The sequence below is a fragment of the Neopelma chrysocephalum genome, unplaced genomic scaffold (genome assembly GCF_003984885.1).
Source record: "Neopelma chrysocephalum unplaced genomic scaffold, ASM398488v2 Primary Assembly neopelma1_24, whole genome shotgun sequence".
Taxonomy (NCBI): domain Eukaryota; kingdom Metazoa; phylum Chordata; class Aves; order Passeriformes; family Pipridae; genus Neopelma; species Neopelma chrysocephalum.
The window spans coordinates 25,430,713-25,454,065 of record NW_020897693.1 but is presented as its reverse complement, the minus strand read 5'-3'; the positions used below and the strand labels follow the sequence as shown (position 1 = coordinate 25,454,065).

Here is a 23,353-nt window from a genome sequence, read left to right as displayed (position 1 = left end):
AGCAGAGTAAGACTGTATGTTCAGGCACGAGGGGAAAGAACAAGCAGTCCAGTAGCTGCTTCAGGCTCTGGAGAATTAAATGTGGATATGGATGAGCAATTTATCTGTACATCCTCAATCTAGACCTGAATTCTCATGCTTTGACATGACATAGTGTTGAGAGGTACCACATTCTGGTGTACTGGGTGGTGATGGACCAGGCCACACACTACATTTCAGTCTCTATAAGCATGACATCCCTTGAGCTGGTTATTACATAGTGCTGCAGGTGCAATCATAGAGATGCACATAGTGTCAAGAGAAATTGACCACACTGAGCTTCATGTAAGTGCTAATAGGAAAACTAAGACTGAATCCAGGAGTATGAATATTAAGTACAACAGAAAAGATTGATAATCAAAGTGGCAGGAAGCAGATTTGAAGAATATTAGATATAGGCAAAGAGCAGGAGAGAAATTCAAAGAAAGTGAATATGGAGAGAGTTGGAACATCAAGATCAAAATTAAAACAAACATAGCCTGTTCTTTTTCAAGGACAACACTTACTCCTTTGGGAGCCTACATGGTAATACACAATATGAAATGTTTATACAGCTTGTTTGATACAAGGAGAAAAGAACAGAGAGGTGTAGATTTTTCATCTCTGATTCTGTGAAAAATGGACGGATGGAGAGGAATTACAGATTCACCTGCCAAAGTGGAAAAAATAAAGACAACATCTTGGCTTTCCCATCACACAAATATATAAGTAAACTGACTTTATAAACTCCACATTAAAATCTGAGTCAGAATTATAACAGTGCGACAGTCAATGTTACAACAGTGCTAAAAAACAAGACCTGCTTGTCACAAGGTGAGACAGTTAAGGGAACCTGTCAGCTGTTCTGGTCATGGCATCTAGTTCTTGTGAGAGTCTGGCAGAAGATGTACTCTTTTTTTTTGTGGAATTTGTGTACCATACATTGCGTAGTGTGACAAGAGATCTCCCAGAAAGGGAGTCCATCTTTATTCAGCCTAGAACTGCAATGGTGCTACTTGATACGAACTCACACCTGGTTCTAGTTTCTATGTTGATAAAACACTGCAGTTAATTAACAAAACCTAAAACGATGCTGTACCAACTCAGCTTAAAAAAAAAAGGAGCAAGGGAAAGATTATCTAGATCTTTTGATCTTTTTAATGTGATCTTTTCTTACCATGGAATTGCTCTTTGACTCCTACTGGGCAGAGGCTTGATGCAAGAGCAGATGTTGGGCTGCTGTCTGCAACTGAAGTTTTGGGTCTTCTCTTGCACTCTATCACAACCAGGTCTTTGCATTGCTTGTGACAGTTCATTCCGCAGTCTATAAACAAAACAAAGTTTACGTGACTCAGTGGCTCTGGTGTAGCATCTAAGCTAGCTCTCACACTGTGTTGGCTCCCTGGGAAGCACGAAACCTTTAGTGTTCTCTACGTACGTTACCTGTAACAACATACATCTGGTAAACAGATCAATGACATCCCTTTACTATATACATCTGAAACTCCCTTTCATTATGAAAATATAGAATGGCAATATTCAGTCACAACAGTCTTCTGACTGCAGGAGTTGCAGAGAAAGCAGATGAAGAAGAAAACTACAAAATATATGTTGGTAATGTGCTGCACAGTATTCACAGATTGTTGATGTTTGTGCCCCAGGGTCTGTTCCCAAACCCTCTAAATTCAGTGATGTCTTGCAAAGCATTAGAGCTGTCATTTACAAGTTCCTTCATCTTTGCATTTCTTCTGTACCATCTGTTGTACCATTCTTGAATCAGTCTTCTCCTCCCTGAGAGGTCAGATTAAATAGGTCCATAGACACAGCAAAGGATCGCAGGATGATCAGGGGTTTTTGCCATTCACTATCAATTATAGTTTAAAATTAACAAAGTATAAAGTACCTTACCTTTGCATCTGTATCCTTGTTTAATGACTCCCCATAGCTAAAATTCAAACAAACAAATTAATATATTTCTCTGCATGTTTGATACCTCCAAATATAAAAATACACTAAAAGCTCCACTCTTTTCTAAGATCAGAGCACTTGCAGAATATCTTGTTTTCCTGCACTTTTAATGGTAAGGTCAAAATCTGAACTATTTACATAAGGTAAACAGAGTATTTCATGTGTGTTCCTCAATCACAAGCAAAATACTTTGATCTAGTCTCTAATGAACACATCAGCAGATCTGATAGCCCCCTTGAGAAATTGTGGAGCTGGAGTAGATGGAGAATTCTTCTATCTCAGCACCCTTGTCTGATCTCAGCTGAACAGAAGATTGGCAGGACAGTCAGTTTTATTAAATCTTTCTGTGCCACAGGCAGGGGTCATGTTATGTCTGTGTAAGAACATGAGTTCTATCAGCCCCGTGGGGTGGAAGGCTCTGGATTTGGAAGTCTTGCCTGAGACTGTGTTTGGTGCACAACCAAACACCCCAAGGTATGACCCATGTTTAAAGAGATACTAGTATACTGCCAAGAGGGGTGTAAAGGATACCTTAAACAGCTACACAGACACAAGTCTGATGTTCTATATAGCTTCACTGATGTTTTACATAGATCCATTTCTGTATATGACACAAGGTGATTATGAGAGAAAAAAGGCATTATTCCAAATAACGTTAACATAATTTACTAAAAAGAAAGCTTACAAATCCAGCACAGTTGTCACAGAAAGTAGGCCTTAAGTAAGTGGTCTCTTGGAAGTTGTGAGCAAAGCCAAGTCCTAATTTGGAATAGATTGAGCTAGCCCTCATAAAGTAAGCTGTTATTTCATCCCTGCTAATCAGACCTTCCCTGAAAGAAAAAAAAAAGTTTTGAGATATATATTTTGTTAAAAGCATAAGGAGAATTAAATATATCTTTGTTCACATACTAGCAGTAGTTTAATGGGCGTAAAATTGTTCCCAAAATATACAGAACCCTATCTACACATTTAAAATGCAGACTGTAAGGATAAATGGAATATCTGCATATGTCATGCAACCTCAAAACTACTTCATATTAAGCATCTGAATAATCACTATTGTAATTTTTTACGCTTTAATATGTTAATAAAAATTTTCCTAATTTTATAAAAATATACATTTGCCAATTATCTATTTTTTAGGGACAGCTTTATCTTACAAAATATCTTTTGCAGTATATACTGAATATTAAAAAAAATAGTTCTTTTTCTATTATCTGTTCTTCCTTCTAAATCAGCTTGGTTACCACTGCTGTAAGCCCTTGAAGATGTCATTCACAACACATTTAGAAAATGCTTTTGTCAGTCATGTTTTCACTTCTGTTTGTGCATGAAGAGGATGCTTTTACCACCCTAATGTTAGAAATACAATTTAAACACAAAACCCCCCAAATCCCTCCCAAAACAGATGCTACAAAGTTGATAAGCAGATACTCACCAGTCCTTTGCCATTACACAAAATGAGAATGGAAAACTGGCAGCTATCTTTTCAAATTCTTCCTGGGAGATATATCCATCCTGATCATGGTCATAATTTTTGAAGACAGACTGCACAAGGTAATAGTAGAATAGTTTATAATGAGGATGGTCTGAATTACCGCTTCAGAAAGTCTCTACATTATTTATGGATTTCCTCTCTCTTTTTCTCCCAGTGTCTATTAAACAGTGCAACAGTCTTAATTTCTTTTTTTGCTTGAAACTAAAGAAGAATTATGATTTCTTCATTTGCAGCAAAACATCAAGTCAACACAAGCTGGAGTGTTCTTTTTTACTTTTGCTTTAAGATCACTTTTTCCAGGCCCACATATACAACTTGTATTAATGGTCTCAATTAGTGCTCTCAGTGATGATTTCTGTAGCCAAATCAGTGTAGCTGCCTAGCTTATTTTATCAAGTCAATGTTATGAGAAAATCAGTTATATGACAGTATTGTCAGGTAGACACCCGTTTCCACTTGTGGAATGCATTACTGTTTGTCTCTGGCCCTAAGGCAAGGAGGAAACCAAGTCAGATTTAGAAATACATTCCAAAATAGCACGTATCAAAGCATGCTTCACAATATTAGAAGTTCTTAGAAAGAAAAGAGATGAAGCAGGCATGCAAAACCAAACTCTTTAGAAATTGAGTCCCTGGCTGCTTGAAAGAGTGACTCTGGAACTATACAAACCAGCATTCACACTTCCCGCTAGCTTCTCAGCCATTTAAGGAATTTCCATCTGTGCCTCACTGGCCATTGCTGCTTTTTACAGCTAGGCAAAAATATCTATTTGTGAGGACAGAAGTGCTCACAAGCTCAGCACCACTTTGAATGCATTCATTATTTTTTCCCATCCCTGTATCTTTTCATACCTAGAGATTGAGACTATGACTGATACGTAAGGTACATGGGCCAACCTTACTTACATCTACCATCCTCTGAACATGTTTGCTGATGGTTTTTGGATCAGGTTTTGGGGCCACTCCTGAGGCCCAGTCTGCAACTACTGGTGGTTTGCAGGGTGTCAAAGGCTGAAATAAATTAAATGGAACTTTATTAGTACCACATAGAAAGAGTGGTATTACAGTATTACACTTCTGTCATTTGTGACAGTGGACTATGTGATACAGGACTGCAGAAATGACCTATTGGACCTGACATCATACTTTCGATAGTTACATGGTGTTTCAGAGGAAGCTCTTCCCTGAACTGTTCAAAACAGCAGTCATTCCTTAAATTGTCACAGTTCACTGGCAGCCCTGAAAAATCACCATCTTTTCCATATTTATAAAACAGGAACAAAACTACCATATAACATTCATAGGTCTCATCATTTGAATCATATAAGAATTCTTTATTTGAAAGAAAGAGTGTCAACTGCCAAGACTGAGACTGGTGTTATGTCTCTACACAATTATCTTCATTTGTCTTTGTGTTCACATTATAAAACCTGATATGGTGTCAACTCTCCCATGCATTCTAGCTTACACTTAATCATCAGTCAAATAATTTATGCTTCACTCAGTGTATAAGGCTAAAATGCTTTCAATTTAGCATAAAATAAATTAAAACAAAATTAAATTAACACAAGGGATAAAATTTACATTACTCATAAAAAAACTTTTGCTAAGAGTCTTACAGCAGCTCGGTGACTTCGTGGCTCTCGTGCATATGAAAGCTCATAAATTTCATCTTCTGTGTAGTAAAGATCAAGGGACAGCTGAAAACAAACATATTAGTTTAATTCCAAAACAGTTGGTACTACTTTATAAACTTGTTTCTGGAGTGCATTCATATTTTTTGGTGCATTATTTTTTAATTTAGGTTGCACCTAGAAGAGTGCACTTGAGCTGCACAGGTGTTCACAGTGATTGGAAATGAGTACAATTCTACATTCCAGACTGCTATTGCCATTATCTGGACATCTGTAACATTACACTGCTACAGTCATTAGCACAGCAAGTGACTGCAGGCATAATTAGCAGTCAGTTAATACATAACCTGAAAAAAACTGTCACTCCCATAATATTCGAGTGGTCTACTGTGCAGCTAAGTACAAAAGCACCATTCCAGTGAAACTGTCCGTCGTCTCAAATTCTCAGAAAACTCTTGTTTAAACATGTCACATGTGACTGTGTTGAGCTAAGTATAAGATGAGGATAAAAGATGGACTAGGATATATTTAGTGAGAACATTTAGCTGTCAACAGCAGTTATGTGTAAAGGGAAGAACATTATACCTGGGTAAATATTACCAAATTTAGCTTTGCTTTTGCATGTGTCCTGGAAAATAGTACAGCAAATATTTTAAAGACTGGAAACAAATTTCAAGCTAAGATGAAGAGTGGTAACATGACAGTTTTTGAATATTTCAATAGAAAGCCAGGTGTAAATGTGTTATGAGCCTCAATGTGTGACAAGTCCAAAGAAAATGTAAACATTTTACAGAGTCAAAATTGCTGCAGTCATAAGTATATAAATTAAGAAACAAGAATAAGCTATTTTATTCAATGAATAGCCTTATTCAAGTTCCAGATATGCAGTAACTTTCCTGTGAACAACTGCAAAAATTACTTTTGTACTAAAAATAGTCAGTAATTGTAGATTCTTGGGGAAATCTTAAAGTAGTTTCTGACACTCAAAAGCAAAAGTCCAAATGCTATGCTACTTCTCTCATGATTTATGTATGGGATTACTAATACCTCTTCATACTGATTTGCCTGTTAATGGGAAGGCATATGAGTAAAGGAAACAGAAGAAGGAGGAAGACTGTTGAAAAAATCAGGAAAAAAATAAAAAATTATTTGCCCCAGAGTATTAGAACTTCAGAAACTCCTGCACTGAAAGAAAGTATTTCTTTTCAATTACATCCTGTCATATATAGCTGTATGAAATTGTGGCCTAAGTTCTACATATTTGTAATAGCCATTTTTATAAACATTATTTAAAAGAAAAAAAACAGTATTATTTCAGACAAAACATTTAAAACAAATAGCAAGAAGAAGTAAGAAATTCACATTGCTTTATTTCAGGCCTTGGACACCTGTGCTTAATTTCACACAAGAGTGCTCCCAGAGGTAACAAATAACCTCAGGCACATAAGCATTTTTATCTATTAGCTTTTTCCTGAAACAGGGCTTATAACCAGAAAGAGGAAGTGGACTATTTAGTTTTTCCAAGCTGAGATACTTGTCAAGGCTAAACAAAACTGAGAAACCAAAAGGTGGATTTACTATTTTAATAAAAGGTAGTATTTTAACTTACTAGGAGAAGTTAAAACTATTGTTGTAACAGATGTCCTAGGTAGTATCAGTTTTTTTAGTAGCATAGCACTGACTAGAATATGACTGGAAGAGTAATACAACAACTATGTCAGTTTTTTAAGTACCAGAAGAAACCTGGCTGGAGATGTGGTATCTTGAGGGACTGAACTTTTATGTGAAAGTTGGTATTTTCAACACAAGGAATATTTGTATGCAATCTTCTGCCTCCAGGGTGCATCTAAGGAAGCTTTCTGTCTTTCTCCCTGTTTAGGCTCAATCAGAAGAGGATTCAGAGCACTTCTTTATTGAAAGTACAGAGAGCGCACACTACTATAGTGAAGCAGAAATAAACAATTCCTTCCCTCATAGAAATAATTAGAAGCATACTGGCACCTCTGCTCTTGCTGACAGATAAATCAGTATCAGCAGCTTTTTCTCTTCTATTACTGTACATTTCTCTTTAAGGAAAAAAAATCTTACAATATTAGTATTCATAATTAATTAATTAATGGAATTCTCTACTTAGTTGTTTGAGAGGTATATGAAATTTTTAAATGGAGGTATTTATTTAATGTAACAGACTTACTGTAAGCAAATGAACAAGGTCCATATTAGCCTCCAGGGGAAGTGGCATTTCCTGGAGTTGTATCAGCTCATTTATGTGGTTATACAAAGAGTATAGTTTGTATATGTTAATTTTTTTGTCCTCCAAGTAGTCTGGCATGCCCTCATAAAGTGATATCAAGTCTTTCAGGTGGACCCCAAGGATTGGGATCTTAAAGTTACTGCACTCGTTATAGGCCCGTCGGTAACTATCATAATTTCTGTAGGATGAAAGCAGTTCTGTCATTTCATTAAACACCTAAAAATAAAAGGAAAACAAAAAAAATCAACACTAGTTACTGTTTCTTTTTTTGTCATACAGCACAAGAACTTCCCATGTTATTGTGAAGGAGTTTACTCGCAATGATTCTTGAAACAGACTTTAAAATTTTAAATGAAATCTGGATATTCTAGATTTCCTATACCTCTAATCTAAGTACTAATATATAATTATAGCTAGTTATTCTACAGCCTAATCTATAATGCTGGTCTCCCTACATTCCCCATTTAGTCAAATGGAAAGAAATAAGATCCTCTCAAATCAAGGGGATCTGTATGCAATTAACGCATAAGCACAAGCTCTCTGACATTCACAAAAGCATCCATCTGCACCTTAAAATGTGGAATGCACTTCTCTGACTTTCATGTCACCAGCTGGAATTGCTGGAAAAGTCTTGGCAGAGAAAGCCTATGCTGTGCTATCATCCCATTGCAGTGTGATCAGAACTTGTACTACGGTTCAAGGTGGCGCATCTGTGCTTTGAAGAAAAATTCTTCCATGAATTAGAAACAATATATTGGGTTTGTTGCAAAGGCTAAATTAATCTTCAGTCTAGCAGTATGAATATTTCCCTTGTTTAATACTATAGAAATACAAAATTGACTCTTAACATTATAAAATCAACGGACCAATGTTTTCTTTGGGAAGTTCCTGTCAAACCCCTTGATTTGTAACCTTTACAAACTTTGTGTTATAGTTAAACCTTAAAATGTGTTCTGAAGTCACTAATTACCAGCCTGTTTTTACCTGCTTTCTGTTAGTGCTTGTATATGATTTCTTGATACAAAAAGTTACTCAAATGATGCACACACATGTAGTCTGTATAATGACAAAATGTGAAAAACGACATGTTTATAAAATAACCTTGCTAACTGATTTTACAGATTCTGAGTGCTGCAACCATTACCAGTGGGAGGTCATACTTCAGGTCTATACTCCAGGTATGCACTGTTATTCAAGTTGATCATACAGTGATCAAAACATGCTCATTAGATACCTACACAAAATCTTTCAGGCCCTAGACAAAATAAAATAATAAAGTAACTTATTCTCTTAAGAAGCCATTTTATTGCTAAAAAATATGCTTTTGTTCACATTTTTAGTAGCTTACATCTGTATTTCACAAGAATTTACCTGGAAATTAAAGAAGATTCCTAACATTCCACTGTATTATAATGTGTGTATTAGGGCTAAATTTGTTTAAGTCTGAACTAGATAAAATCCGTCACTGGGAAAGATATGATGAACAAGACCAGTCCTTTCAGTTTTAAACTCAAAGTGAAGAGCTCTCACAGACTCAAGATGGTCAATGTTGCTATGAATGACAATAGTTTTGTTCTCAAATGTTCTAGGATCCAATTTTCTGTTTTCGTTTTTAAATGCTATTTGATACTACTGCATATACATGAAAATGCAGCTTGTCACATCTAAGGATTAAAAGAGAAACCTTAGAGAGTCTATACAAGTCTTGAAGAAAGTTGGAGTTGGAAGAAGGGTAGGAGTAACTGGTGATGTAGAGATGAAATGACAAATAAAAACCCAAGGAATTTTTGTTCTGTCTTTTCATCTTATCCAATGAAGCAAGGCTGCTTTTCGTGTGTGCAATGACAAAAAAGTTAAAGGTTATCTTATTTGTAAAACTTAGAGAAGCAATACCAACCTTAATTACATCATGAGGCACACATGAGCTTGTTTCCTTAAGCCTGGAAATGGAACTGTGACAGAGACCTCCTATCACTGCCATTAATGTATTGAAATTCTGCAGCTGGTGGAGCTTCTGTGTTGACATACAAAAAATCAGTATTTATTATTAAAAGTTTTGAGTCATTCAACGTGCACACAAATTTTATATTTCCTCTATTGTCTTACTCTGAAGTCTTACAAGTTTTGTGCCATTTGACTTCATGTATTTTAGTAATGAATTGTGATTTCACTGGGTGTAACATGGACTTATCCTACTGTTATTAAATCAGATATTAAATGTGCAGATACAGTAAGTCTTCAAAGTACTTCCTCAGTACTTCTCCCTCTTCCCATAGTCCACCACAACCAAGAAACATTTGTATTATCTTGGTTATGACTACAGCTGAATTAGTACGCAAAGAATATTAATAGGACTGTAGCTCTGCTTTTATCTGGAAAGGCGTTTCTAGTGGAATGTTTTTAATTATGGCCAAAGGCATGGGAGTGATTCATGCATTGGAAAGGTACAGCTTTCCATTCACTGCTTGGAATCTCACCTGCTGGTTCTAAAGCAAGTCTAGTTTTTCAGTTTTTTCTAGTTTTCTATTTTCTCACAATGAATATGAGAAAGTCCTGGTGCCCTGACACTGTAATATCTGAATACTTGATTTGACAGCACAGCATACACAAATACGCATGTGGTGTATATGAACCAGGAGGCCAGCGCCAACACTCCCAGTTGTCTCCACAGTAGTAGCATGGGAAGAGCAAAAAAATAGGCTATCAAGGTATCTAAATATAAAGGTATCAGAGAAAGACAAAATAAGCACCAAACATGTCAGATTTTAACTGACCTGTGCAACATGAATGAACTTGATAAACACTTCGGCCCGAAGCTGTGGTGTTGGTCTGCTGAGAACCATTAGCTGCACCCACTGAGAGATACCATTGCAAAGAGAAATTGATCTTTCCATTGTTGGATTCTCTTTCACACAACTATTCACAATGTAGTTCTGATAATCTGAGAACTTAAACAAACAAAAGAAGCGCAAATGAAAATTCATGTACAGTTTCATGTACCTTGTGATCTGTGTGCAGAAGGCTGCTTTTCAAATGAAATATAAAAGATATATTTTATACCTTAAATATCCATAAGAATGAAATCTTTGCTTTGTAAAAGTTTTTTTTCAGTTCAAAGCAGAGACTTCAACTAATTGAATTAGCTGAAAGCATCTTTTTGCCATATGTCTGGAGCCTTGGCTCTTATAGACCCTAGGATGAATAGAATTGGGGCTTTCCTTCCAGCTTCAGTGGCTTCATAGATTCATTGAGTCTAGGCTTCTATAGGGAAGGTTAAACTGAATTTAAAGTGTAATCTAGTAAGTCAGTATTAGTTTAAGGGAGTTCAGTGTTCAGTTTATGTAGCTAAGGCACACTTCTAAATTAAGCTACATTAATACAAAAAGCAATTTCAATGAGATTAATATGAAACTGAGATAAGACCATTAAGAATGAGAGTTACAGAAGCCTTGGTATTTTTAATACAGCTTGTGAGATTCCCTTATTTAACTAAGACAATCTAAAATTATTCAGTAGATACCTGTATGTGACACATAGATTTTTTTTAAGCCATTCTTCCCTTTAAGATCAAAGAGAACCAATCATTTGCTTTTGTTAATGCAATGTTTATCCATTCTCTTGGTTTATCCATTAACAAAAATACACAAGAATTTGAATAATCAGAAAGCGTGACACAGGATTTATACATTCATTCTTTACTATCACCTCTAATACTAACATCTTACCAAAAACATAATTCCTAAAAAATATATTCCTTTCTTAAGGCCACAGGAATATGCTGAATGGCTTTGATCCTTAAGGAAACATCAGGCTGGTGTTAGTTTCTTACTCTCCCTCTCTCACTTTCTCATGAGTTTATATTTTTTTCTATCTGTTTAATAAGAACTATTAACAGTTTAAAAGCATATATGACAGCTTATTATGTCCTCTTATTAAATTAAAAATGAAGAAAAATTGACATTAATAAGTAGAGCTGTCTCTGAGATTACATGGTACTTACATTACAACAATTACTGTTTGAATTTTGAACTCCAGCCATGTTTGGCTGGATCTTGAAATTTAAGCATCTACTTTATACAGATAGATAATTTTTCAATATCTGACTCCATAATTATAGACTTCATAGCTGTTTCAGTACAATTATGAATCAGTTTATATGTTGTTCTCAGCAGCTGTCTCCTTCAGAAAAAATTTTCTTTTCAATGCTGAAGAAATTTACATCTAACCTGCTATTTGAAAGTTTTGAAATCATTTTGGTGCACAAATTTATTAATAAGGTTAGTTGTAACAAGATTGTTAGTGGCAGATATGGTAAAGTTCAGGTACTTAAATAATGCATGTCTGTTATTGCAATGATTAACTTAAGAGCCTCAACAGGAATGCAGGATCCAGATTCTTAGGAAGAATGTAGTGTCCCTGTATTTTATGACTATAAATTAAAATGGTTTCCAAGAACCAGCATGCCTGCAGTCATTACTCTGTGAACACCACGCTCTTCATTTTAATTTGCTGCAAGATACATGGTGTCTCACGCAAGATTTTACTGTGTGCTGGGTATGTTCAGGGGATCAAGTATTCCTTTCTGACTTTGAAAGGAACAAACCTTGAAATAGTTATTTCTGAGACTAATGACACAGCAGGTCATTTGCAGCTTTTCTCCCAGTAAATGGTGCCATGTGAGAAGAATAAAAGGATTCTGTGACTCACCATATCATGAACACATTCTGTGAAAATGTAATTAATATAGCTATTTATTAATTACACATTTATTAATTACATTATTTTCTGATCTGAAGACTTGGTGAACTCAATTTATACCAAAACACATGCAGAAACCCTGCATATAAAATGTATATATGTATGTAACTTTTGGAACCATGTGACACATCTGACACTGACTAAAATCATATTTATTATACTCAGTAATCATTAATTACCTTATACCTGCACAGAGCTTGAAAATGTTAACAGTTATATAAGCTTTGCATATTATTACTGCCTACAGGCAGCAATCTGTGCATGAGACTGGTTCTACAGCTTTTTGAATTTAACACAAAACATAGAGTCATGTAGTGTTAGCTCAAAATAAAGTACACTAACACATGACTGTGAAATCTTCCACCATCTATTAAGAGACCTTTTCCTTGCAACGGTTCATCTTCAATTGTAGTGTTACAAAAAAATCTCCAAAACCCACTGAATAACAACAACAATAACAAACCCACTAAAAAGCCCACTCTGCTTTCACTCTTATCACCACACTGACTTCATAACCATCTTAGATTTTGGTCTCACATTCACTTTTCCATGTGTGAACTGTATCAGTTTTGAATAGAGGTAATGTTGTAGCATACAATGATGCAAGTGAAGCCAAGGTGCATAGGGAAGTTTGCATCTTATCAGCTACAAACATAGCTGAGAAAACAAATCAAATGAAAAAAAACATAAATGAGACAAATCCTTAAGAATTGTTTGTGTACTTGAAAGCTTGTCTAATAAAATTTTTACCCCCCCTTACATTAAAAAATGGCATTTTCTAAAGTGCTTTCTTATCTCTAGTCTTTATCATAGAATCATAGAATCATAGAATAGGTAGGGTTGGAAGAGACCTCCAAGATCATCAAGTCCAACCCCTGATCCAACTCCAATTACTATATCATGGCACTAAGGGCCACATCCAATCTCTTTTTAAAAACCTCCAGGGATGGTGAATCCACCACCTCTCTGGGTAGGCCATTCCAATGTCTGATAACCCTCTCTGTAAAGAATTTCTTCCTAACATCCAACCTAAACCTCCCCTGGCAGAGCTTGAGCCCATGTCCCCTTGTCCTATTGTTGGTTGCCCGGGAGAAGAGACCAACCCCCGCCTGGCTATAACCTCCCTTCAGGTAGTTGAAGAGAGTGATGAGGTCGCCTCTAAGCCTTCTCTTCTCCAGACTAAACAACCCCAGCTCCCTCAGCCTCTCCTCATAGGACTTGTGCTCAAGTCCCTTCACCAGCCTCGTTGCTCTTTTCTGGACCCGCTCCAGCACCTCAATGTCCTTCCTGAACTGAGGGGCCCAGAGCTGAACACAATACTCAAGGTGTGGCCTCACCAATGCAGAGTACAGGGGAAGGATCACTTCCCTGCTCCTGCTGGCCACACTGTTCCTGATGCAGGCCAGGATGCCATTGGCCTTCTTGGCTACCTGAGCACACTGCTGGCTCATGTTCAGCCTCCTGTCGATCAGCACCCCCAAGTCCCTTTTATTTTGTCACGCACAATTAAAAAAGGCAAGCAGAGTGCAGTGGACAGCTTCTATGAAGTCCATTAGTCACTACACAGGAATGTTGCACTGTTCCCTATAGCCACAGAGAGTTACCATTCTAGGAGAATATTCCAGGTTTCCTTCATCCCATTTCAGCCTGATTACTGATTTGAGTCAAAGGAGGCTACTTGTTCCTATGCCGAATGACATCACTTGTTCTAACAAAAAGAGACTCTCTGGAAGAAGATCCTGGATTTGGAAGAAGGTTTACTCCTCTTCCTTCCAACTGACCTTGCCCTGATTCTGTTCCACACTTCAGGTTCACTCTTCCTCTCTCAAATGGCTGTAGCAAAAGGGTACATACTCAGAATTAAGTTCCACTGTCCACCTTCAACACTAGTAAAACAAAAAAGAGTCTGGACACAGACTCGGCTTGTCAACAGCTTGTGCGGCAGAGTTAATCTTGTAATACTACCTCTCTGCCATATTTTCTATGTCTTTCCCATCTTTGCTTACAATAAATAAATAAATGGATAGATACATAAATAGATAAAAATTAATCACTTACTGTTATTCTTCTGAAAGACTTAAATTCAAGATAGGTAAGGTGGTCTGACAACTCCTCTGGCTCAAGGTGATCAAAAAGAAGTGAGACTTTCCGTTTCTTACTGGTGTTGGCCTTTACACGCTGTGTCAGCTTTCTAGACCAATCCCTAGAATTGCTTTTAAAACAGAATTATCATGAGTTATTTTCTGAAGAGCAAAATTTCCCTGTTTCCCCAATACAAAGGTAACATTGCTTTCATGCCTTACTGCAATAAAAAGTGAATTATTAGAATTTAAAAACAGCAAGCTCCTTTCCTGCAATAGAGATTATATGAAAAAATATTATTGTTAATCTTTATTGTATTGATGTAGCACATTAAGTACAATACAATTATATTACTAAACAGCATGAGATTCAGTACTGCATTTCCAGAACAGCTTTCTGTGACTTTATCTTCATTGAACACATCCAGCATTCCTCCATTTAATAATTCTTACAGATTTTCTCGACCAGCCTCTGAGTATAAACTGTCCCCCTTTGCTATTCACCCATGGAGTAATGAAATTTATTTGGATTTGAAAAATGAAATATCCTCTTTCATAACCAGATATAAAATGTATGCCAAATTCTGCTTTGCTTTAGCCTGTCCATTTCCACCCAAAGTATGAATTCACACTGTTATACAGTTCCACAGATCTATCTTACTCTCATATAACAGGGAAAGTTTTCTTCCCAAGAAAGAACTATATGATGTATAGCTGTAGGATTTATTCTTGATAGGACAAATATTTTATAACTAAAATCATATAAAACAGTATCAAAAGTCACTCAGTGTAATAATCTATATCCTCTTTACATTTGGTGCTAAAATATAAACACACTTTTTTACCTCATCTGTTATCCAATCAAATTGTTTGCTCCTCATTGGCTTCAAGTGATCTTCCAAAATCGTTAGGCCTCTACAAGTTTTCTAAGTTCCCTGGATAGACTAAAACTTTGGTAGCATAGAGAATCAGCACAAAGTCTATGATGTAGCTAAATTCAACCTAAGCCATTCCTGGAATGCATTTTGTTCCACTACATAATATATATTTCATCTGTAATGAAGTATAAACTTTTCTAAGGATAGATACATATGACTCAGGAGAGACATTATATTCGAATAAAGACAATTCAGAGATAAAGTTTGTTTTCTGAGCATATTCAGACTTTGGCACTCACATTTGAGATGTGTCAATTAGACGACAGTGTAACTCCTCACCATTAGCTCTAACCAGCTCTTGAAATTCCTCCATAGTTGTGGATAGTTTAGAGTCCATTTTGAACATAATCCAGAACTCTGTAATCCAATACCTATTGCACAATTAAAACACACAAACACACAAACATGTTTTGTTCTAACATCAGTAAGGCTGAAATTTAGATATGTGCTCCTGTTTACAAGTTGTATTACTTCTTTACCAACTTTGGGGGATAAATCTTGCTTTTAGATGCTTTTGCTAGGCTACCTTGATTTTATCAAAAATCAAAGTTTCAAGGCTAAAACAAATTAGAAACTATCTGACTCAATGCTGTACAGCACTATACTACATATATGTTTGCAATAAACTCAATATCAAAATTTCTAGTTTCACTATATATCTAGATAATATGCATGCTGAGTTTTCCTTCATGAACTTTTAGATTTTCTGCATTCCTTTAAAACTTGAGATTATTTGGTCTGTACATCAGACATGATGACTATGTGTGATGGTTTCAGTCTAGGCCTTCCTGGAAACCAGCTGGTAACCAGGAAGGAACTAGGAAGGTGACCAAGGAAGTATTCCATGCTATTCCTTTACGTAACCTGGGGTATAAATAAGGCATTGATAAGAGAGTTCGCTCTCTTCTCTTCCGGGGAGGTTGGAGAACGGTGGTCCCTGTTTTGGTCTGGCTTATCCGGAGCTGAGGCCTACAGTAACTGCTGCTATCGGCCATGCGTGAGGGGAGAGTGCTGGGCTGCGTCCAGACGTACTGCTTTCTCTCAAGGGAAGTGGTGAGCTCTTACCAATCTTTCAGTTTGCTGGTTGCCGGGCTTTTAGATCGTGTAGATCTGTTTTGGTTTTGTCCCTTTTCACCCTATTTTATCCTTTTCCCTTCTCCCTTCCCCCCTCTTCCCTTCGGGAAGCTATTTGGGGTCATAGATTCATATATATAATTCTCATTGTATATCTCTGTTTTATACGTAAAATATATATATTTTTGCTAGACCTTTGGCTACTTGGTTTTTTTTTCCTTCCCTCTCTGGGAAGGAGACTCTGTTGTCAAGTTTCAGAGACTTGGCAGGAAGCCAGCTCCAAACTTGCACACTATGGTAGGCACAAAAATTTACTAATAAAATCTATTTAATAGTTTACAGGTGATTCAGTCCCACATGCACAAAATCTTTTCAGAGAACTATAGTTTTCATTGTGGGGCATTCATATTGTTTTAGTCATATATTTTATATTTCAATTCCTAGATGTGACTTGTCACTTGTGGTAGGCTGACCCTGGCCAGGAACTAAATACCCACTCAGGCGTTCACTCCCTTCTCTCCCCTGCAACAGAATGGGGGAGAGGACAGAAAGGGTGAAAGTGAGAAGAATGTGTGGGCCAAAATAAAGACAGTTTAATAACTGAAGGCAATAAAAAAGCCAAACAAAGAAAAACCAAGGAAGTGATGGAAAGGCAAACACCGTCTCACACAAGATGCCCAGCCAGTATCCAAGAAACAGGAACTTTGGAATGACTACCCCCAACTTTTTATTGTTGAGCACGATGCTATACGGCATGGAATGTTCCTCTGGTCAGTTCAGGTCAGCTGTCCTAGCTGTATACCCTCCCAACATCAAGCTCCCCCCAGTCCTACACTGTGGTGGGGGCAGAGTGAGAAACTGGTCTGGATGCTGTGCAACCACTGCTCAGTGATAGCTAAAACATTGATGTGTTTTACTCACAGATTCAAAGCACAGCATCATAGGGGCTGCTAGGAAGAAAGTTAACTCCATTCCAGCCAGACCCAGTACCCAGTACTAGACATGTAAAAATCTGTGCTTGTTGGAAAAACGGAAATGCAAGTTCTTATGGATGCATGCATGTATGAATTTGCCTACAAGCAAAAATGTTACCATATCTCATACAATACTAAAGCATTCTAACATAACCAATAATTTGCTCTGAGATAATAAAATCATCACAATTTAAAACAAATTCTCCTTTCCTGTTACTAATTATTTCCCTTTTGGTGTAAAAAAGAGTATCATCAATCAATTGCATTTTTTTCCTCTCTTCTGTTTTCTTTAAACTGAGATATCAAACTTTATTATACTTAATGAAAGAAAAAACAAAACAAAAAACCCCAAAAGGTGTTCCAGGATCATTGCAAGTGACTAAGTAGAATTACTAAGGAGAATTACCTACCAAATGTAACAGAGTTTTGCTTAATATAAAAATATCTGCAATATCCCACTTCATTTTTAATAGACCTACATAATAATATTAGATACAATGCTACCAATTCCTGAGCACTGACAATTTTCATGGATGTTTAAGATTCAGATTCATACAGACTCTGTCCAAAGCTGTGACCCAACAACTCACGCGCTGACTCAAGCACATCTCAAAGCCAGTTGTGTGGGCCTTTTTGTGTAAAGCTGCTAAAATGAACCTTGGAAAGCTGAAGCAGAATACCTGTTTCTATTTTTAATGTCAACTTAAAATATGCACAAACATATTTACATATGGCACATGGATGGCTGCAAACTAATAGCTACCAACCAAGAATATACTTACCTCACAAAATAGCATATCTTTACACACAGCATGGAGGAGTTATTTTCTAAAGCATTAAGATAGGTAGAAAAACTTTTAAGGAAAACCACATCCATTCACATACGATATGAAATGTAACATGCTTGATACTTCCCAACCTGTAAGCAATAGGAATCATTCTACTGATGTCATATAATAACAGATTATTACACAACTGTATACTAAGTATAAGCCAAGGTTGTTACCAAAGTTTATTGCAACTATGACTACTATGAGTAATATTGATGCAATTACCCAAGTACTGAGTAGTGTTAAGTAGTGAAACAATTCTGTTTTCTTCATGTTTATTTGCAACATGTCTCACAACTTCTAATAAAGCTCATGCACTTGCACATCTCATTAAAATTTGAAACAGTAATACCAAATTTATGAATCACTGCATTTAGGAAGAAATCCTTTTCAGCTAATTACAACTCACTGGAGCTTTTAAAAGAAAGATGTTATTTTCTTTTAAACATAACCAGTTGTATACAATGGTAGAGCAAAATGTGACATGCCTCTCCGTAGTAACCTTACCTACCTCGCTGCGCAACAGTTTTCATTTGACTTGATGTGATAACTGGAAAGAAACACCCATATTTTTCATCTATTAGCTCTATAAAACATGTTTTGATATTGTCACCGATGTCTGTTGAAGACACGGAAAATACACATGGAAAATGTATTACACATGTCTTGATTCTTCTGATGTAGACGACACACACATTTTCATGTCTGAAAACATAATGTAATGAAAATACCTTGTGGATCCTCTCACAGTCTGACTGAAAGTAACTGCAGCCTAAATCTACAGCAACTGAGGGGACATATCATCCACAATTTAACCGACCATATTGTATGCTTACATCAGGCTGACTATAGAACTGGTGAGGTCTGAGTAAGTTCCCAAATATTTTGAAAGGCCCCAATTTGAATAAATAAATGCCTGTTAGACACAGTTTGAGGAAAGAAAGGATTCTCTAAATTGAACCAAAAATGGCTGTGGATTCTAAGCACGACAGGTCTCCTGCCTGTACTGTGCTCATATAATTAGGAGTAAACATTCTGTAAAGCTAAAGAGACAGGTAACATATCCCACAATTAAAGATTCCTAAGAAAGGCTAGTATTGTTAACACAATCTAGCAGCTACGTTATGAAAAATCTAATAACCCAGAAACACAGGTGTATGAGTCTAGGCAGTTACCTCAAAATGGGAAGAAATAGAAAGGAAAAGCTTATGGTTTATTTCAGTGCATTGTAATTTTGAGTGTGTGTGAGAGAAATAATTTTTGTTGAAAATTTTCATATCCAGATGATACACTTCTGTTCTTTGCTCTTTGACTTGTACGGAGGACAGAGAGAGAAACAGATCTGAAACTTGGGCCCAGGTTTACAGTACCTAACTGACGTGCCTACATTAACCTAACACCTTATAGATATTCCCTCTACAGCCAACAGAGGGTGATTTATCCTACTTAAAACCTGAATTGGAGTTTCATCTTTTTGCTCTATGTACGACAAGCTAAACCAAAAGACACACAAAAAAACCCAAACAAACCACACCATACAAACAAAAAATGTAAAGAACAAGTGTACTGTTTAATTAGTGGTACAGTAATACACTCATAGAGTAAATATGCTCTGCTTACCCGTCTCAAACTTGTAAGGCTATCAAGTATTACCTTAACAGTAGGTGAATATTACAAAGGATATAGATCAATGAGTTTCTGAAGCATGTCTGCAGATGAGATGATAAACTGATGCATGGCAAGAATTATCTTTAGCAGCTGGTTGTTTTGATATGCATTTCCTTCTAAATCTGAAAAAAAAAAGTATTCATATTGAAATCTTGCTATACCTCCAATGAACAACTTATAAGAGGCTTTTTCAGAATCCTAATTCTAGTTAGGTCTGTTCATATACGCTATGTCAAAAATAGCAGTAACTTACTAACTTAGGAACTGAATTATTTTTCTGATGAGAGCTATTTAACAAGAAATATATTTCACTACCAGGTTTGGAAGACCCTTAAAAAAAAAAAAGAAAAAAGAAAAAGGCAAATAAAAAAGTCTCAAAAAATTCAAAATATCCAGATAATGATACAAAATTATCTAAGCCCAGCGATGCATTTAAATCCTTAGCTTTAGGTATATGAGTATAAACTTTGAAACAAATTAATGAATTGCAGAGCAAAAGAATTCAGTTAATGATCCCTATGAGTCGGTGGCATGACTGAACTTATCAAACAGAACAGCAATATTCTTAAGTGTTTGTGAGGCTTTTTGTACAGATGACATGCATAGCACTAAAGTACACACTCAGGTTGGGATCTATATCGAGATGCACCAATATCTCATGGAATGAGATACAACGTATGCAGGAAGCCCAGAGGTTTACCTATGCATACTCCCTGTGATGGACCTAAATGTCCTACACATCTCCTTCAACTATGCATTACAAGGATTTCAGTTGAATAAGGTTTTTAGACTACTTGTCTTCTGGGTCATGTGGGGGTTTTTTCATATTCTGAAAAGATCAAGGACATCAAATGTAGCAGAACACTTAAAAATGTTTCCATTTCTGTAACAAAAACACTAGTGAAAGTGTTTGTAAACATTAACTGATGAATATTTACAGCCTTCTACAGCCTGTCATGAGAACCTAAGTAGTTTGGAGTTAGACAGTCTTTCAAATGGAAAAGAAAATTTATCTTTTTGAATAATTTTAAACGCATTAATCTCTATTAGGATAAATGTAGTTACCATTAAAAAAAGCAGTAACAGGAACAAGATACAGAAGCAATGCACAATAGGGCAAAATGGAAGAGGGATGCGAAACAGCAGATTTGCAAGATATAAAATAGCATCTATTACCAGGTAAGGGGGAGAAAAGTCACTTTTAAATTGCACATCACCAAAAAAGAACATTAAATTTAGCCCATTGGCAAAACAAGATAATCCCCATTAGTTATTGAGCAAGAACTTCCATGCCCTTCTACAGGAAGGTACCGAATGTGAAGAGAGAACCCCAGAGTCCAAGCCCTTCCTTTTAAGCAATACATAGGATCTCTGGTAGAACTAATGAAACCCGATTTCCTCCGGATCTGTCTTCTCTGTTCCTCATTCCACAACGATCCCACTCATGCCCTTTATAACTATACTCTCCCCTTAAAGTCTTTTCATTCTCTTCCTCACAATGATGCCATGCTTAAAGCTATCAGTTACACAAAAGCAATACATGTTGCGGTTGACTCCAGGCTGCCTGGCCAGAAAGCAGATCAAATCAAACCAAGTCTGGGCTCACACAGCTGCTCCTATATCAATGTGGGCACTTATCTGTATGTCTCTCTTCCACACATTCTTTGGTATTCCTATCTTTCCATCAAATTTAGTTTAAACTGGAAGATAGGCTGACTCTTATTTCATACGAAGTAGACGAAGTTTAGTAAGAAGGTGACACAGAAGGGCCTAGATCTGAAGTTCACAAGTGAAGTTATTGCTTTAGCTGACTGTTTGGAGTCCTGAAAGCAGAGGACATGCTGCGTATCATATAACTGGTATGGGTAACTTCACTCTTCTAGCAAAAGCATAGTCAGTTTGCAGGAAACTCAGTACAATTAACACAAACAACAAAATATCTTATTACAGCCATCCTCTCAGACAAGACAAGTAAAAAAATCCTGAACAGTAAATTCTGGCAGAGACTATATGAATAGCAGCAACTGCTCAGCACTAGCAAGCCCAGGATGAGAATTTTACGCATCAGGTGACCTTCAACACTGAACATGAGACACTAGTTTCTGAAGTTGCCTTCTGCAGTTACACTTAATTGTAAGGAGCAATTCCACATTCAGCAATACAGGCGAGGGGAAAGTCTGCCTCTCCTACAGCCCCATAAATGAGAGCCGTGTAGACCCCAAGTAATAAAAAGTTCTTGATCTGCCTTTTGGCTTATGCTACAAGTTCTCAGTTTAATAGCATGAACCAAAGTTTATGCGTTCCTTGTTTGCGTTCGCACATAATTATATTTATTCCTGGAAGAATCCTTCTGAGATATAAACTGCCTAGGTATTACAGCATGAGCACTGAGGGCAAAACAGCAAATTATTCAGGTAGAGAAGTAGGAAACTTGCCGAGGAAGGCTGGGACATGAAGAATCAATACATATTCAGGCCTTTAATATTTGGCATTTTGTACCAGTGTCTTCAGGAAGAGTACAATTATTTTAGGCCTTGCACAGAGAGGCCTGTATTAATTTTCATGCATTTTACAAAACTTGGTGTTCTGCCAGAACCTCCATCCAATAGCTCCTGTTTAATCAGAAAAGTAGTTCAGTATATGCTTAACTTGGAAGCCAAATGGTTACATGCACACATATTATTAAGAATATACAGATGTAATTAAATCACCAGCTTTTCATAAGTGCTCCATATAGATCATTTTCAGATGACAAAGACAAAAAATAACTCTTTCCCTGCACTTTCACTGTGGGTATTCCAAAATCCTCTGTTATGACATAACACAGGTACCACTTGGCACCAGGTTCCAAATCGAATTTCTGTCTTCTAGAAGATCTCTCTTCCATTTTACCTTTTCCATTTCACAAAGACACGAAAAAACTAGCATGTTCTGCATACTATTAGTACGTAGATCAACACATTTATGGTATTTTCTTGCATAATAAAAGTGTATTTATGCTTCACTACATCCAAATCTAATTATCTTGCAACAGAGGTAGACTTCACTGCAATGACATGCCATTATTTTGCACATATTAAAGCAGTACTAGGTTTTGAGCTATGCATTCTCTCACCCAACCAAATGGCTCACCTCTACAAAGAAAAAATATTGTATTAGTGATGGCTTAAAAACCAAAATAAACACTATGCAGCAAAAAAACCTAAAGGTTACCAGCACAGTTCAGCACTGAACAGCAAGCCTGCATGGAATTGATTGTAACAGCAAACAATTTTACAAACGTGCAGTATATTTAATGTCATCTTCCTGCCCAATTTAAAATTAAGCACTTTTCAACTACATACACCATGATAAAGAAAATAGAAAAGAAAAATACTAAAAGAAAAATATTCAGTCTGATTTCTCTTCCATTTGCATATAACAAATTCGTAATTCAAAAAGCCCTAATGGGCCTTAGGTGAGAAGACATTCCAGCTCAGTTTCGGTTTCAGAGCTGTCATTGGATCTTCCACAACACTGACCACAAGGTCACTACTTTTTGAAGAGCTAACTTGCTAACAAGAGCTGTATGTAAGGAAGTAACAGAAGTTATGGTAAAGCATCTTTGTGCAAATGGTGGAGCCAATAAGAGGGCTGTCCTGACTGTGTTGCATGAGTGC

At 36.5% G+C, this 23,353-nt stretch overlaps 1 protein-coding gene across 1 annotated transcript in view; it reads right to left on the bottom strand.

Moving 5' to 3' along the window:
- Positions 1 to 1,160: 1,160 nt before the first annotated feature.
- RASGRP1 (RAS guanyl releasing protein 1) overlaps positions 1,161 to 23,353 on the bottom strand; it is a 36,530-nt gene continuing 14,337 nt past the window's right edge. Inside the window, exons 3-15 of the mRNA XM_027708981.1 lie at positions 19,711 to 19,816; positions 17,979 to 18,041; positions 15,388 to 15,519; positions 14,188 to 14,341; positions 10,146 to 10,319; positions 9,269 to 9,385; positions 7,312 to 7,587; positions 5,103 to 5,183; positions 4,390 to 4,494; positions 3,425 to 3,534; positions 2,672 to 2,816; positions 1,927 to 1,963; positions 1,161 to 1,342 (exon numbers count right to left, since the gene is read on the bottom strand). Of these exons, the coding sequence (XP_027564782.1) occupies positions 1,176 to 1,342; positions 1,927 to 1,963; positions 2,672 to 2,816; positions 3,425 to 3,534; positions 4,390 to 4,494; positions 5,103 to 5,183; positions 7,312 to 7,587; positions 9,269 to 9,385; positions 10,146 to 10,319; positions 14,188 to 14,341; positions 15,388 to 15,519; positions 17,979 to 18,041; positions 19,711 to 19,816 (1,667 nt within the window). The 3' untranslated portion in view covers positions 1,161 to 1,175. The remainder of the gene's footprint in view (positions 1,343 to 1,926; positions 1,964 to 2,671; positions 2,817 to 3,424; positions 3,535 to 4,389; positions 4,495 to 5,102; positions 5,184 to 7,311; positions 7,588 to 9,268; positions 9,386 to 10,145; positions 10,320 to 14,187; positions 14,342 to 15,387; positions 15,520 to 17,978; positions 18,042 to 19,710; positions 19,817 to 23,353) is intronic.